This window comes from Manacus vitellinus, unplaced genomic scaffold, assembly GCF_001715985.3.
Source record: "Manacus vitellinus isolate BGI_N305 unplaced genomic scaffold, ASM171598v3 scaffold_1_pilon, whole genome shotgun sequence".
NCBI classification, from domain to species: Eukaryota; Metazoa; Chordata; class Aves; order Passeriformes; family Pipridae; genus Manacus; species Manacus vitellinus.
Window position 1 is genome coordinate 33406139 of NW_021939396.1, and position 18231 is coordinate 33424369.

The 18231-nt window shown below is 37.8% G+C and overlaps 1 protein-coding gene across 3 annotated transcripts in view; it reads right to left on the reverse strand.

Annotated features, from left to right (window-relative positions):
* Positions 1-18231, reverse strand: part of PREX2 (phosphatidylinositol-3,4,5-trisphosphate dependent Rac exchange factor 2) — a 167914-nt gene that overhangs the window by 21120 nt on the left and 128563 nt on the right. For 2 of the 3 annotated variants that reach the window (XM_018079559.2, XM_018079551.2), the window contains exons 36-38: positions 14889-15003; positions 2725-2791; positions 495-685 (exon numbers count right to left, since the gene is read on the reverse strand). In XM_018079559.2, the coding sequence (XP_017935048.1) occupies positions 495-685; positions 2725-2791; positions 14889-15003 (373 nt within the window). Of the gene's footprint in view, positions 1-494; positions 686-2724; positions 2792-12699; positions 12823-14888; positions 15004-18231 lie in introns of those variants that run through there. The other variant, XM_018079566.2, reaches the window with a different exon arrangement.

The following is an 18231-nucleotide window of genomic DNA, read 5'->3' on the forward strand; positions in this document are numbered from 1 at the left end:
CATATCAACCACGCTACAGGCTGAACCTCTACTTATCATAAAGTATTCCTGCAAAAACGTGTGTCTTAAGTTACATTTTTTTCCTTGAAACAAGTTCTACTATTGTTCCCTCTAGCATACAAAGTAAATACAAATTTCAGCATTTCTTGCCTGTATTAAGAGTTCAATATGGTAGGTGGTATTCATACAGGTAATGTTCGTTTTTCTGCTTTAGCAATTCAGATGTCTGCCTTTTACTGACTTGAATGAGGAACAATCCTTTACAACTGCACAAAACACAAATTGTACTGCTCGTTTCTGTCAGTCACTGCAAATACAATTCTAGAATTTCACCAAAAATCTTTCAAGTATGTTAGATATCTATAGATATAGATTAGTTTAAGATATTAGGTATTTAGTGTAAGAACCCTCTATTAATAAAGAGCAGTGGTCTCCAACCTGCAACGGCTGCATGAATGATTGCAATCAATGGAGGAAAAAAAAAATCATCATACCGGTGAACTCCACTGTTGCACATAATGATGTGACAAGCTCCAAGCCTGCTACAGAGTTCAGATGACACGGAAAGCAATCCCACTCCAGAAGCACTGCACGCAGTGTATGCGCAGGCGGCGGTGCGCTTGGATCGGATAAAGGACCCTATGAGTCGGTAAAGTTCATCCAAGCAATTGAGAGGCCTCATCAGCTGCAAGAAAGGAAGTGAGAGTTATTTAAATATTTGCTACTGAGAACACATGAAATACTCTAAAAGAATAGGTCATCACAGGAGGAATACCCGATCTAGCTGAGAAAGCCAAAGCCAAATTCCATGACATAAATACAAAACACAGTTTTCTGTTACATGACCTAAGACAACTTTTAAACACTTTTCAATTCTTACCATCACTGATTGTTTCATTCCCAGGCCTGCCTATGGAAGTGTTCTTCACTTCAATAGACTGAATAGACCCATGAGGGCTATATCCACTAATGGACTGGGCAAAGAAGGGAAGCCATGAAGAGGCAACCCACAACCACACACAGATACAGAAGGAATACTAAGACTGGTTAATAGACCTGCTGAGAAAATCAGCTTATAATTATGACAACACTGTCCTTTATTTATCAAATATCTAGTTCCTAATCCTGACTAGCAACATCAAAAAATAAAAACGAACACAAGTCAAAAACATATCACAAAGTAAGAACAGCTAACTTTGTAGCAGGACTTAAAATGATCCCAGGATTACTGTACTAAAAATGAATGATCCACCTAATAAGGAAGACAACTTCAAGTGCAAGGCTGCTGTCAGAAGAGGATCCTTCAAGAGTGGTCTAGCAATGAAAACAGTATTTCGTGGTGCTTTGTGTACCAGAGATGTTCACAATACCATTCTGCAGACCTCATAATTCCAAATTCTGACTTATCTTTATTCCAGAAACACCTAAAGATCCCAACAAACCCCTGTGCTACTCAAAGAATTAATCTTTTGAAAGACAGATTCATTCCCTAAGGACAGTTTTAACAGTTAGGGAAATGGCAGCCTCACTTGCTCCTATGTGATAGTTATTTCATTGAAAAGCATAGAGGTCAAGTAAATCAACTATAACAAATAGCATATTTAAACCTGAGTACAAATAGATTTAACTTGGTTTAGGTCCTACTGGTTTAACTTGCACCCATTTAAATTGATTTTAGATGGTGTCATTTACTAATGCAAAGCTATGGGCAATAAAGTGAAAAGTGCAGCCAAAAATGGATCATGCACTCACTCTTGGCTTGCTCCAGTTGCAAAATAAATGCATTAGCCTAACATAGTATCCCTTGGTCAGATCTGGATTATGAGATACTTTTCTCTTGCCCTTGAACTTTTCACTGAAATAGACAGGGAACAGGTTTAGGGGTAACAAGCATTTCACATACAGCTGAACATCCCCTGCTGCACCGCTGACTGCATGGGTAAGTTAAGTTGCTCACTCCCCCGGGAAGGAGAAGCCAATGTCCTTCCCTCCTGTGCAGTCCTGCGTGGATCCAAGAAACAGGAGCTATCAGTCTGTTAACAGCAATGCTGGTGATACTGGCATAACATTTTAGTCTGTCATGCGGCTCAGCTGATGATCACTATTATTTCTCAAGCCACAGTAGCTCAATCACTTTTGAAGTCAGCATAGGCAAGACCCTAGGAATTTCTTTACTTCCCCTATTGGGTTGCAGTACAGGCATTAACTCTCCAACAGCAGGAGAGAGCACTAAACGAATTTTCATAGCCCCTGGGATCTCTGAGCCACAGAGGTTTAAAGACAGATGAAAGCATTTGAAGAAAGCCTAAATGAGAAAATTCAGAAGAAAGCCTTCTGAGCAGGCTGCTGAAAGAGTATTTAATTTGGAAAAGCGCTTCCAGCATTCAGAACAAAGAATTTCTGTCTGCACCTGTCCTCCCCCACCCCACCGCACATGCTCTTAGAGCAGTTGCATTGCTCTGAAAGCACAGTGAAAAAGGAAAGTTATGATTTCTCTTCTCAAACACATAGATGCCCTCCTGCCACGCCTTTTGATACAGAACCAGAGGGTACCACCTACCTCTAAAACACAGGTGGAACAAAATGCTGTAAGAGAGCTCCTCCCTTCCCTGCCCCTCTCCCCACAGCTTTAAATAATTCAATTTTTTGATGGAATTAAGAAAGCCTTGAAAAGACAGTGTGTAACATAGAAAGTTTAATTAGGCACTTAATATTTTTATTTACCTTATCTATATATGCTGCTTTAGATGTTGAATTTGGAGGCAAGTTTGACTTGTCCAGGTAGAATGCCCTGAAAGAACAAACAGAATAAGGCAAAAACTGTTAACTGTTAAAGCTCCTGAACAAAATGTACGTAAGTGATTGTTGTTAGACACCATCCTAAGGCTGGAATTTTTTTTACCTTATGCTAAGGGAGGGTCAAGGAGTAACACAATACTAAACAGGCATTATCACTCTTTCTTTTAAAGTAATAAGGTACATTTTTTGTTCTGAAGACAAAAACTGTCCCTCTCCTCTTTGATAGTACAGTGCAAAATTGTAATGTCCAGCTATCAGAGAAAAATGGATCTGAAAGTGATTTTCACCAAAGCAATCCATAAAAAGGTTTGTGGCAACTGTATAGATTTTAATATATACTTGGCATATAAACAGTGCCTGAGCCTCACACACTACAAGCTTTTTTATATATACAACTGCAATAACATAGAAGCAGAATCCCAAACATGAAACACAGTGCTGACAGAGGAAACGTATATATGTTCACAATATAAAAAGAAACAAAAAAGTAATAACCCTTCAAGGAAAAAAAATATGCGACATACAAGCAAAATGGCATTTGCAATGTGTGCATTCGTGCATGCATGTGCAAATAAAAAACAAACTGCCTTTCTTTACAATTTCCACACACTTCTTTGAAAATTAATTAATGCATTAAAGGAAAAGCCAAAGAAAATTCTAATTTAGCTGCAGAACACAACAGTGATGGACAACGCGTACTTACTTTAATCAGGTTTATCCACTGTGTATCAACTCATATTATCCCAGTTCCTTCTAATACCTTTCCCTTATCAATGAATAGTCCCAGAAGAACTTTATATAGAATGCACAAATGCATCATGTGCTGTTTTCAAATACAAAGTTGACTAATTTCTGTGTGACACAAAGGAGGCTGACATTTTGTACAGAGGGTTTCCACACTATCCTCTCCTAAAACAAAGAACCTTTCCTCTTACTCAACACCAAAAAGGAAGAGCTTTAGCAAAGAGCACACAGGAAGCAGAGAGCTCTTCTCCTGTCTCCTTCCACTCAGGAGACCTAAACGAATTTTTGTTTTAACTTTCCAGTTTATAAGCAACTTAATTGCTCATCACAGAGGAGCTATCATTAAACATCTCATAGGTAGTGGAAATATCCTACTTACCTCTAAGATTACAGGGTTTTTTGCCTCTGCAGCAACACTTAAAAAAACATTGTCCCTGCCCATAGCAGTAGAGTTGGACCAGATGAACTTTAAAGGTCCCTTCCAACTCAAACCATTCTGTGATTCTCTGATCACAAAACTCATTCTGCTAGTTGTAAAGCTCCTAAAACCTCCTGTGGCAGCTGAAAATAGAAATATTTGGTAGGCCTCCCTGCCTGTACAACCAGTGAGAACCAGGCAACAGCTACCACTGCTGCAATTCTGGGCAAGGTTTAAATAAAACAAAACAAGACAAGCTCCACTGAACTATGGAAGACACAGGAAAAAAAGAAAGATATTCTCCAGCGACAACCTCAAGGTATCACTATGATGTAGCTCCACTGCCTGTCCACAAGGAGTAGACCTGAATAAATCACAGAATCACAGAATATGCTGAGTTGGAAGGAACTCACAAGGGTCATTGAGTCCAACTCTTAGACCTGCACAGGACCATCCCCAAGAGTCACACCATGTGCCCAAGGGTATTTTCCAAACACTTCTTAAACTTTGTCAGGTTTGGCGTTGTGATCACTTCCCTCGGGAGCCTGTTCCAGCACCTAACCACCCTCTGGATAACCTAAACCTCCCCTGACAAAACTTCAGACCATTCCCTTGGGTCCTGTCACTGGTCACCACAGAGAAGAGATCAGTGCCTGCCCCTCCTCTTCCCCTCACAAGGAAGCTGGAGATTGCCATGAGGTCTTCCCTCAGTCTCCTCTTCTCCAGGATAAGCAGAGCAAGTGATCTCAGCTGCTTCCCATACAGCTTCCCCTCAAACTCCTTCACCATCTTTGTTGTTCTTTGGGCAGGGGTGCAGACTGCAGATTTGAATATCTTTTATTCTTCAATAATCTGGAATAATTGGGTGGATAAAAAAATCCATCCACTTTTAATTCTAGTAGAGTTTTCTTCCTATCACCTGTAGTTTTGAAAAACATCTTCTCCCAAATTTAAGGTTTGAATTAATCCCTTCAGAAAGCACAGCAAAGCTTTGTTATTCCATTAAGCCTGTTGCATGATCCAGAATGTACTCTGTCAAAGAAAGCTGGAAACCATTGAAAGGAAAAGAGGTTTGTAGAGAAAATGACTCATAAATCACTTTGAGGGGCCACAGCACATAAAAGCTACCTCAGCAGCAACAGACCAACCATTTTCCTTGTTAGCAAAGCTAAAAAACAAAGCATCACCCTTCTCTCTACTGACCATTATCAGACTGAAAGCCTATACTGCTCTTTCCTGCCAAGCGATAGGAAAACCTGCTTCATCTGGAGTCTGTTCAGCACTCTCATTCTCTTTGGACTGTTATTTCAGCAAACTCAGCTGCATTAAATGAAACCAGAAACCAAAAATAGAACAGTATACACATTAATGGAGTACATAGAAAATAATTAACTCAGGATACAAAATGAAGCAACATGGACACTAGAATGGGATATACAATTATAGGAATTACTCCATTAATTCAGTCAATTATTCATTAACCTAAACAACAAAAAAAATCAACTATACACAACATGCATTTAAAAACATCAAAGTATCCTGTTACAAGTGAAACTGTTCCCCCCTCCCCAATCAGATAACACTCCCAGATGTTCCCTAAGTGCTTTATTTCTATTGCTTTTCATAAAAACTGTCTTCAGTATTTTACAGAACATGACAAACTGTGGACAGCATATAAATTTCCAAAGCACTTCACTTAATTACTAAATGCTTATAAAGGTCCTTAATCATATTTTATAGGAAAAGTTAATGGCAATCTTGGCATGGTGCCCAATTTAGACAATATTTTCTAATCCATTTGAAATGAACCAGAATGAAATCATACTTCGTCTCCAAATGCGACGCTAGTTTTTCTTTTAAAGACTTACAATTTCTCTAAAATGTAACAGAAAAGCCTTTCTTAAAAAAAAAAAAAAAGGTAGATAATCCAGTACTAAATCTACAAGGGAGTATTGATTGCTACATTTGAGTTTTGTAGGATATCCCCTAAGTAACAATGCCAAATAATGGGACAAGTATCTCAGGGAAAACTAACACTGAGATAAAGTAACAAACATCTTAGGGTTCAAGAAGAAAAATCTATCACAAGGTGAATGCCTTCCCGAGATGTTTTCCCAGAACTTAAGGATAAAGGAGATGCAGCAGTACTGACATTTTCTTAGTGAAGCATTTTACAGGGTACCCTCCAAAACTGACAGAGACATATAAAATGCTGAAAATTTAAAATATTGCAAATGGAACCCTAAGAAGGCTCCAGACCAGCAGAGAGACGCATTCCTGAGTAACTTTGTACATGCAAATAATTCAAGCAAATACATGTCTTATTCTCAATTTCTTGTTTCAGTAAGCACAGAGGGTTATGCTAGGTATTGGTAATCTTGTCTTGAAAATACAAAGATAGTAAAGAAGTGATAAGGGGGGGGGAGTAAATGGGTTATGGCATTTAAAAAAGGCCAGTTGGGGGTTCTGCTCTAGAAAGCTTTTACTTTGATTTTATGGAGGAGGAGAATTCAGCCTTTTATATTTTCTGCATCATTGTGGCATACATATAAATTAACTCAAAATGTCTGCAACAGAAGGATGGAAATATGCCTTAATTCTACTAGATTTTCAGTCTCTCAGTCACAAGATATTCAAGATCATGTACAAAACCGTAGTCAAGAACCTGAGAAAGGAACAGAGGTGTGGAGTTGGGAAGTATTGGAGTTAGTGTCCCTAATTCTTTTCTTCAGCTCAGTCTAAAAAGCATGTACTTATGACACAGACAAACAGTATCTCTATGTATTGGCATCTATGTGCACACATACTTTTGCATTTCTTTAATAACAATTTTCTTACAAGACTGCAGCATCTCACTAAACTACTGGTCTCACAAATTTAACCTCTCTCCTGTCTATGAATAAGGCAGGTTGAGAAATTGGCATTAGGATGAGTACAAGTATCTGAGGTGCAAACTGAGAAGGATGCTTGCAAAGGAACAGATCTCCTATCCAAGCAGGCACTTCACAGCCCTGCTCTCAAACCTTTATAAACACAGGGGATCTCAGAAATGAGAGCATAGAAATGTGAAGACAGAAAGTTATGGATGACAAAAACAAATCCAAATCCAATTTGCTCTATTTAACACTACCCACTTTTCACATACCTATTTCACATTCCTATTTTCCAGGAAATCTAGTCTCCAGCATCTCTACCTACATCCAAAAGCATGTGAAACCATCCTTTTCATGATGTGAAAGGGAAGTTCTTGAGCCGCAGACCAATTACAGCTGCCTTCTTGCTTATCCCATCATTATCCAAACAGCCAAATCCACACTGAACACAATAATGCTAACTAATTGCTTCCACATTTGCCTTTCAGACAGTGGATGTCTTCTTTTTAGCTCCTGATATTCCAGACATGGAATACACTGTTAAAAAAGACAATGTGGCAAATAGTCATTGGGTTCTCAGGATTTCAACTACAGCTACAAGCTGTACAAGCTGCAGGCTTGGGCTGGACTCCCATCAGTGACCAGAGTGAAAGAAAAGGCTCCACCTTTGATGACTGCATATAAATGTTCTCTGCATTTGAGGAGGATAAAGAAAGCAGGATGAACTAGATGATGAACTAGTGAGTAAAGACTTAGTACATATTATCTATCAAGACACATAATTTCCAATTTCAGAACATCATCTATAATAAATGCTGATCATACTGTATTAATAGTCTAACAAAACAATGAATTTACATTCACAGAATAAGCACAGCACTGAAAGGGGAAAAAAACTTCCTGAAGCTAAATTCAAGCCAGTTGGCAGTATCTTTCAGACCAGCTAGATAAATTTAATTTATTTTGCCCCAGATCTCTCTATTCTCTCTAGTCTTGCTTCACTTAGATGCAATGAATCTTGATTTCTGTTTTACCTAACATACTTCTCATTAAGTTCATCAGGAGACAAGCTATTATTTCCTTGTTACGTCCTTCAGAAGGAATGCTTAATTTTCTATCTCTCCTTCATAGAGATTTTGCATTTAGAGAGACTTAAATCACAAGATTCTAGTTCATTTGGAACAACATCTTAAAAATCTAAGGGGCATTAGATTTCCAATGTTTATAGTCATATAAAATACATGATAAATTTGTGTATGTAGCATTACAGTCCAATTTTACTGTTGCTTTTTTGAATACAAAGCTATGTATCAAACAGGTGACACTGAGTACAGGAAAACAGTTTTGCATCTGCTTTTTTCTGCTACAAAAAGAAAATCTTATCACAGAACCACGCTTTGAAACCTGTAACTCTCATCAGGTTGTTCTTTTCTGAATTTGATGGCAATGACAAAAACTGTTAGTTGCTCATTAACATGTGGTTCACCGAAGTGAACAGACATGAAGGAGAATAAGACTAAAATCACAGGACAAGAGTAGCACAAGGACAAGCAACATAAGCTTCTTAATCACATGACAGCTTGGTTTGGAAAAGCTTTCCACTGGAAACAGTGGGGGGAAGGAATCTGTCACTTTTAAGGTGGATTTTCGTATATTTATTACAGGAATTAATATATGATCTGATCATTGTGATAACACAGGTGTTGCCTTGAGCTTCATCAGTTTGTTTCAGAGACAGACAAGCTCTTGCTTTCATAGTAATTAACTATCCCTAAGTGGATACGTCCTTTATGCCATTGTAGCTCATTTATAGCAAAGCAACTCTTAGAGAATTTTACTTCAGCCTGAAGCAATGAGTGCCATCATATCTATTTTCTGCATTTATTAAATTATACAGGATAAGGAAAATATCAGCCTGCCAAGCAGTCTGCATCTTAAGAGACTGTTGTGCATGTTTACATGTATGTATAAATAAAAGAGATGTTACATTCCTCAGACAGATTTTGTTCCATGTTTGCATAAATTCTAGGGGCAGAAATAGTTTCCTTTTCTTATCTTTCAAAAAATTAGATGAAACAAGAAACCCCAACAACATGAAGACCTCATGAATTGCAACATCCCTAAATAAAGAATTCAATTAAGTTTGCCATTGCTCTGTGGAGGACTACTTATGACATAAAAAAAAACAGGAGTCTTCAGACAGAGAAATTGTTTGAAGCTACATTGTAAATGAAACTCTTTAAAATGACAAATACTACATTCAGTGTAATCAGATGTTCAATGTAATGAGGGTAGTTAGCTAAATCATTTGTCATTAGATTCACTGATTATAATTGCTTCCTTAGCATACAGACTTCCATTTACCTCCTAAAATGATATCCAAGAAAGCAGCAACATAGGAGAAAAAAAAAAACAAACCCCAAACCCCTCCCCCCAAGACCCCACAAAAATGGTCTTTTCCCTTTACTGCCTGCTTTAATTTTTCTTCTATTATGGCAGTACAACAGGCTTACTGTAGCTGCCAATAAACCTGGACACAGCTGACTTCAAAGAATAGTTCCAAATCACACAGAATGGTAGGCAGGAAGCAAGGAACATTTTTTCCAGACCTTTTCTTTTCTATTGATGCACAGACGAGTTAATTACTACACAGTGCTAATTAGCACCCACACCAGTGGTGGGGTTGTCCAGCAACCCCCAGCTGTCTTTCCCACAGCATGATCCTCTCTCTGGAGTAAAGAACTGGGTCATCATATAGTCAGAGGTGTCACAAGAAAGTGCCATGCTGGGGATAAAAGAAAATTAATTGGAAAGTAAAGCTCTCCTAAACCTCCCCTTCATCTATTATTTTTTTCTTTTCCTCTGAATGTTCCCAGTCTTAGCTACCACAGCATCAGGAAACAAATGTTAGAGGTGTTTAGATGTCTAAATGCAAGCATAGGTGCTGAAGAAGCATTAAAAGTGCTTATGTATCTAAAACCCACTGATTTCACTAATTTCTCATCAGGTAAAAATTATCTGCATAGACAGTTTTGGAATCCAAAAAGGTATATTGATGTGCAGTTTTCAACACCTATAGTCAACTGTGGTTTGCTCTTGCAGTCAACAATGACAACAAAGCTTTCTGCAGAGAGCCAGAAGCTGGAAGCATACTTAGTACAGCCACAGCCCTGCACCCCACTGAAAGACCTGTGCCCTGAACATCCTCTCTGCCTTTGCGATACATCCCAGATGTGCCTGGACTTTTCTGATTGATTGGGTAAACAGGAGCACCCGTAGAAAATTGCCGTTCAATAGAATGTCATAGGAGGGACACATGAATGAGAATTCATACAAACAACAACAGATTAATCTGATAAAATGTCAAATACTCACAGAGAAAGGAAGACTGGTAGAGAAATCTTACTACTGTAGTGTCCAAGTCCCATCCTGGGCCATAAAGTCCAAAATTTTGATAACTTGGACAAACATTACAGAAGTTTTCATTCCTACACTCAAAATCCATTTTAGAAATGGATTACTTTTTGCAGGAAGCTAATCCAAAACTTTATTTCTCTGAGCATAAAAACTGTTCTGATATCCAACTAAATGTTTTATTTTAAAGTCAATATTTAGTTCCAAGCATTAGCTGAGTTATGGCCATCCAGCTAACCTGTCTATCAGGGTCTGTCCCAGCTTCCAACTAATCTTTTGACCACTGTAAGGACCTTAAGACTTATTTCTATGCAATGCAGTAATAGCTACCATATTGAGCCTCGCTCTGCAGGAAATAGACCTTTATCAAATATAAAAACTATACTCAAAGGACAGAATGTATTTTAAATAAATAATTCTTAAAACAGTAATGCTTCAAAAATTACAATTGAAGTCTACCCTCAATCTTTTACAATTACATGACTCAAGATTGGTAAGAGCATACTTAAATCAAACAAGCAGTCCAAGTAAATAAAGCACTTTTGTGAGATTTTGTTGTTCCTATCAGCATTTTTAGTAATTATGGATTTGAACAGCATTGTGCTGTGCGCTGTTGAAGCAAAATGGTGTCTGGTATCTGTAACAGCAAAAGGACAGAGTCAGGATGAAAACAGCCTATTTGAAAGTCAGGGAGTACCAAAAAAGGAAGATTGGGACAAGTGGGAGGAGGCGAGAGAATACAGAACGGGCTTACTTAACAGGAACCTCCATGGAGGGCAGATACCCAGGTTCTTTTTAGTCCTCTTCTAAATTAGAAGACAACTGCTGAGCTATCAAACACATAGTAATAAAGATCTTGAAAATCTCTGCTGACCTAATTACTTTCACTTGGATGTACTGCATGTTTCTCATTAGCAAACAATTTGATGATGTTAAATTTACATTGCTGGCAACTACTAGCAGCAGCTCAGCTCACAAATAGAATTTCAACATAACTTTATTTTCCTTATCAGTGTCACAGAAAAACAATTGGTGAACTGTAAAAAAAAAAGTGCTGTGAAAAAGAAATAAGAGAATAAGAATAGTTATTAAGAACAGTTGTAGGTCAGATGCTAAGTATTTCTCAGCAGTTTCAGAAATTTCATAAACTAGGCATTAGTTGTTTTGTTGTTTGTTTTTTTTTAAATAACACCTTTATTTCAATAAAGGATTTCCAACGTATTGCTCGAGTAGAGGATATTGCCTGAGGAATTGTAGAAAAGCTCAACTTCAGCTGGTCTTAAAGTTCCCTTATATTACTAATTAGATTCAAATAGCTAGGGTAAAGTATATTAAGAAGATGGAGGGACATTCTCTCCATTCCACATAAACATGAAATTCTATAACTGATTTTCAACTGTCTTTCATGCATTCTCATAAAAATTATAATCTTATCAATGACTATTTCACAGTTGAGGTAGTATTTGTAAAAGCCCCAAAGCAAGAACCATGAAAGACAGAAGGTCTCATAATGCTCAAATCAGTGTCAAGAAGGGCAATTTTTCACCTGGATTTATTGCATCACTTCTGATACTGTGAAAAAGCTGGTCAGTGTTTCATATATATGAATGAACTCTGCAATAAAAGCAAGGGTTCAGCTGCTTGACTTTGTATGACAGATAATGGTTATCCTTCCTGAAATTCACTAAAAATTTACTAATATATATTTTGATTCATTCAAATAAATAATTCATTAATTGATTTTAATTTCTTTTAAAGCACACAAATCAGTATCTGATTTGTGCTATGTACTCAAACTTTAAGAAGAATTTACTGTAAGAAATTAAGAGCTAGTTGAGTAAAGGTACTCATGGCTAGGCTTCGCGAACGAAGATTTGGGAAGGCTCTAACCACATTTGCTACAGGCACGCTGGTGGCTAAAGAGGCCAATACGTGACAGACATATCCGATTGCAAAAGGCACAGCAGAAAGACTCCTTAGATGGTATATTCTGCAATACACGGTTCTTTCTGCGCTGCCTTTTCTCCTCGAGAGTGATCCTGCGTGTGTTCTCAAAGGCATCAGCAGAGTTATAGATGGTGTGTCTCCAGACCTCCCGACTGGAGGCCAGAGTAGACCAGTTATTGTGATCAATATGGCCAAGGCTGAGATGTTGTTTCATGGAGTCCTTGTATCTTTTCTTCGGGGCTCCTCTCATGCAGCAGCCGGTGGCAAGTTCACCATAGAGCAAGATCTTAGGGAGGCGGTGGTCCTTCATCCTGGAGACGAGTAAAGGTACTACTCATTTTTTAATTTACCATCCTACTTAGGTATATACCAAGTTAGGTCAACAGCTCTGTAAGTGGGACCATACACAACAAAGTGGTCTCTTCTGTTTCACATTATTATTGGAGCATTATTATCTCAATGCATCAGGAATAAGAGAAGTTGAAAATGTATCAAGAGTTCTCATCAATGGATGCCTTGGCTGTGCCTCGAAAGTGTCGCTGCCAGCCATTGCCTTCATTCCCACTTGTCTCCATCCTCTTCTCCAACTGCTTTTTCCTTTGCTGTTGCTCTCATTTGCTTTGGCTGCTGTAGTGATGGAGAGATTATAAGATGATCATTTCACAAGCAAGCAATGCATTCCTTTTATATGGAGAAAGAATGGTTTATGGATTGTATCTTGAATGACTTATTGATTAAGAGGTTCTGCGCACAGGATTTCTTCCACTTGAAGAGTTTCAGTATTATTGCACTTGAGCATGTTTCCAGGGAATATTCAGTTTCACGTTTTGTTCTTCTTCAGAGCAATTATCCAAATGTTAATATCTTTTGCTGCTGCGGTTACTTTCTATTAGATTTTCTATTCTGTAGTTTTATTAGATTCTCTTGGCCAAACACCTACACAGGCTAGCAAACAGCAGAAAAAGAATGAAGCATCTGCTTTTCTGTTTTTCCTCTTCACATTATGTCAGTTAATTCCTGAAGCTGTGCCTCACTTAAGAAATGGGTATAGTTCAACGGAAAGCAAACAAATCAATTACTGAATGTTCTGAACAGACATTAGAGGGCTGAAAAAAAAATCCAAAATTTTCCTATTCTTGTGACTGTGCAGAGATCCTCATGGTAATTTTTGTTGAATGATAACTTTTTCATGGTAACTTCTTGCAAAATTAGGCTTTGGACCTTAGCAATTGATCAGAGCTGTGAGTCACAAGGCCATAAGAGGAATGTACCTCATTAAAGCCACAACATGAATGGAGGACCTAACACATGAGGTAACCAAGGTCAGGGAACACCAGAGCACAGAGTCAGGAAGAATTTATTTTAAGGATTTTCATGGGAGGCTAAACTGGTCCTATTCATAGGAAAAAAAAGCACAAAAAGTCTTGCCTTGCCCAACTGATACAATCTTTCTAACACTATCTGACTTCATTGAGGCCAAATACTGGCATGACCAAAGGGCTCTGTAAAACTGATTTATAACATAAGCCTTGTCACATAAATACTCAGGAGGAACTTTTTCCCCAAATATGAAGTGCTAATACAAGAAGGTAGAAAACAGACTAAATAAGTACATTTGTCCTTGATATAGAAGTGCACTGACACAGATGTCACCAATAAAATAAAATATAATGCACTCACTGAATGCAACTGGCTTTAAAATCACTTTTGTTATGGTAGTAATTAGATTAAAACACAATCTAGAAAGTCCACTGCTTTAGTAACAAAATACTGAAACAGTTTTGCAAGATCCATGAAAAATCCTTCCAAAGACAGGAATGGACCAACAGGTGAAGGAATTGCAAATAGGACCCTCGTTATCTTCTTTCCCCTCCTCCATTGTCCTTAACCTTTTTTTAACTCATGTTCTCTGCTGCTTTTAAAAACTGCCTTATCATTCTAGTGAACTGATAGTGTTTCCATCTGATTCAAGAATTTTAAGAGTGTATAGATGTGATTTTACCACAGTCCTTTACATCTTCAGCTCATGTGGCATGTAAGTGTACTCAAACAGGTGTTTTTCACAGATACAGTGAGACGCAAGAGTGGTCTATGTACCCATCTTCATTATTTTACTTCAACTAATAGATTATTTTGTACAGCAGAAATTCTCTCTTTATGTGCAACTTCTTAATGAAATATTTACCAAAACACAGCTGCATAATTTTTACATATACAGGCAAGTATGTACTCTGTAACCAATAGCCGATGCTGCTGCAGGTATCCAAATATTTATGTATTCCCATTAGCATAGTGGGGTGTAAGGAGGAAGATGCTCAGCTTTGAGGAAAACAGCACTATTTTTCAAGTCCTATTCTGTAGAAATTAGGTAAATACGGTCTGTAAAATCAGATCATAATGTTTAGCAATTCTGATATTCCATTTGTGATCAAGTAGACATTCTCTTTTCTCTATGCATTAGTACAACTTCAAGGCAACTATAGCTATAGTTTTCGGGGAAAACAATTTTGTAAAAAGTAACTTAACAGTGCAGAAATCAGAAAAGTCAGAACCATGAATCTTGGATCTTATTCAATTATGCACCAAAAAACAACCACCATACAACACATTTCAGTTTAAAGATGCGTCACAGAAACTGAACTGAAAAGCAGAACTTTGCAAACTAAGCTCAGGAATATTGATTTATTACTCACCGTAGTTTCTGGTTATACTGCTTGACTTTTTCTAGTGAGGCTGCATTAATCTGAGCTTGAAATTCTTCTACTGAGACACTGTCTCTGTAATAGTATCCTTCCATGCTCTCCAGTGCTGTGAAAAGAGAAAGGAGAATGGAAAAGAGAAAGATCAGTATTAAATATTTAGTAATTGCCTTCTTTGTAGTTTTGTTCACACACAAGTGAATTACTTTTTAACCTTGAGGCTGTGACCCTACTGTGGATCGCTGAGCTGTTTCTGTATGTCATCAAATTCATACAGATCTCTTTTAAAGATTTCATTTACAAGAAAAATTGTATTTCTTGCCCTGTGGAAAATATAAAGGAGAGTGATAATTTGAATTCCTTTGCTCTAATTAAAGTATTCCTGCCCTGTGAATGTAAATGTGAGGTTTAGTTTTGATATATCCTGGAATAAAACAGTAGAATGAGCTAGGGCAGTGGAAATAAAGGATTAATGTAGCAGTTACTTTCACAGAGGGAGACCTAACAACTTCTCACAAAGTCCAATTTTGGGAGATATGGAGCACCTGAACCTCTAGTTATTCCCACTGATAATGTGAATACCTTCTTCTAGATCAAGTAAAGCAAACTTCTCTGGATCTCTGAAAACACCCTAGAAGTTCCTTTTCAAGGCTCAGGTAAGTAAAGTCAAATACTTGTCTGTGTCCACTTTTGTTGTATTCACTTCACCAAAGCAAGAATGAATATTGCTACAAGAACTCAGGAACTAAAAAAAATCTTGAATTAAAGGAAAGATTTTTATGCCCCTCCTACAAGCATTGCACAGAAATTAAAAAGAGGGGAAAAAATGAATGCACTACCATTCCATTTTGGGGTTGTTTTCCTAGCAACAGATTTAAAAAACAAAAAACAAAAAAACCCAAAAACATTCCACCAGACCCTTTGCTTTAGGGGCTTCATGGGGTGTAACCTTCTCTTTAGTGAAGTCAAACCAAGTGTTTGAAAGATCCTCAAGAAAACGTGGACTGTAAAAATAAAGATTTTCCCATTAAGAGGTCAACCTTATTGATCTATGACATAAACCGCAGGGTGAAATGAAAGTTTTTGGGGACAAGCATTAAAGACCTTACAATTAGGAATATGGTCACTTTAGTAATCCATACACAATTTAAGAATCCATCACCCTATTAGAAAATGCAAGCAGTAAGCAGAGTTTTGATGGAAACATGCTGCTGTCTTCCAGCTTAAGCTCCACAAGGAATATTAATTCTGCTTGTACTGCTTAATGTGAAAGAACATGCAAACTGCACTCGCTGTGCTCTCAGAGTTTGTAATTCTACTTCTGTGTGAAAAATATTAAATTTCAACAGACAGACTTGCTTCTTAACTTCCTTGGCACTAAGTCACATGAGAAAGCGCACAAAAAAATATCCACTGAACTCCATCTACAGCAGCATGTCAGTACAAACAGAACTGATAATCCCTACTGCTTATTTTACTGGCACGAAGCTGGTTTTATTCAATTAGATTACCCAACCGGGAAACTCAGTCATCTGTCGGGACTGGCTGGAGCACACATTTCTGCCTCTGCAGGGGCCATGCTCACAGGTGCATGCAAGCACTCCCACACTGTGTGCTTTGGCTCTCCCCTCTCTGAAGGGTTTAACATTTTTCTACCTAATATATTAGAAAGCTCTTTATAAGGAAGCTTTCCTTACAAACGTCTTCTATGGTATTCTTCCATCCAAGTTAAGATATTATGGTCTGAATGTATAGATAACCAAACGGGAAAACAACTTTGAAGAATGGGTAGACTCTCCTAATGGGACAAGGTCTACCTAGAAGCCCACTAAAAGCAGAATAGCACAGGGATCTATATTGTTCTATGTCTTTATCACTGACATGGAGGAGGTAAGTCAAGCTTGCAGCAGGTACCAAACTGGGAGAAGGAGTAAATATACTCAAGTGCAGGGCCGTATAAAGAGGCCCTACACAGGATGGAGAAATCCAGCAGGAACCTTGTGAAACTGGACAAGGACAAATGTCAAGTTCTGCACCTGGAAAGGCAGAGCCTAAGAGCAGCTCTGCTGAGAAGGAACTCAGGGTCATGTTAGGCAGCAGGCTGAACATGAGCCTGCAGTGTCCTCTGGCAACCACGATGGTCAAGATCCTCCTAAACCATATTAACATAAGCATGGCCAGTAGGCTTAAAGGAGCGCTTGTCCTCAATTTACTCAGAATGTGAAAGCTGCAGACCAACTGGAAAGAGCTGAGTAGAAGGGCCACTATGACAAGCCAGCTCTTCCCAACAGTGCATGCTGGCATTACAAGAGACAGTCGACATAAATTGAAACAAGAGATGTTTCAACTTGATAGAGAGAAAAAAATATTTTCCATTAGGGCAGTCAAGTAGAGTAACAGACTACCTAAGAGGTTGTGCAGTTTCTGCCCTTGGTGTTTGCAAGATCCTATTTGATGGACACCCGAGCAACCTGGTTTCATGTCCCAGATGACACTGCTATGAGCAGGAGGTTGGACCAGAGATCTCCTGAGGTCCCTTCCATCTGAATTATTCTACGATTCTATGAAAAACTGAAAAATGTAAAAAACTATACAAAATTTTAAATAAACTGAATTTTAATTTTAAATAAAGTGTCTTTCATTAAACTTATTTATTGCTGAGATCTTAATTCTAATGTAGGAAATAGAGAAATCTAAATGCCAATAGCAATATCTCAACATTCTCAGCCTCTAGTCCTACAAATCAGGATCCATTTGAATATATACACACCTAGGTATACGGTTGCACGAAACTGTTTTTTATAAATGGAGGGATAGCTAATATAGCCCAGGTAAATATTAAAAAAACTTGAAAAAATGTCTACAGTGCCAATCCTGCAAATATGTAGACTTTTAATTTTAGGCATGGAGCTATGCCACTCGGAATAGAGCAACATGGAGATAAAGAGACTGATGTACACTTACCTGTGTCTCTGACAAAGTATTACAAAACCATCATTTTCTAAATGTTCCATTTGAAAATATCATAAACCATTGTATTTTAGGCAGGAAATGGTTCAGCCCTGATAAGCTTGGGAAGCAAGATTTCATTTCACAAGGAACTTACATTTTTAGCTAATGATTTTTAGTTACAGATGGGAATGTACTGAGTTAGTTTGATGGCAGCGCAGCCAAACCTCATAGGAATGAAGTAAAAAATAGAATCCCAATCCACTCATTAATGAGGTAAAACCTGAACAAAATAATGATTTAACCACTAGGATTTAAATTCTTATCCAAGACTTCTTATTCTTGGAGTCTAATGGACTCTTTTAGAGGGAGGTCCTTAAAAATAAAA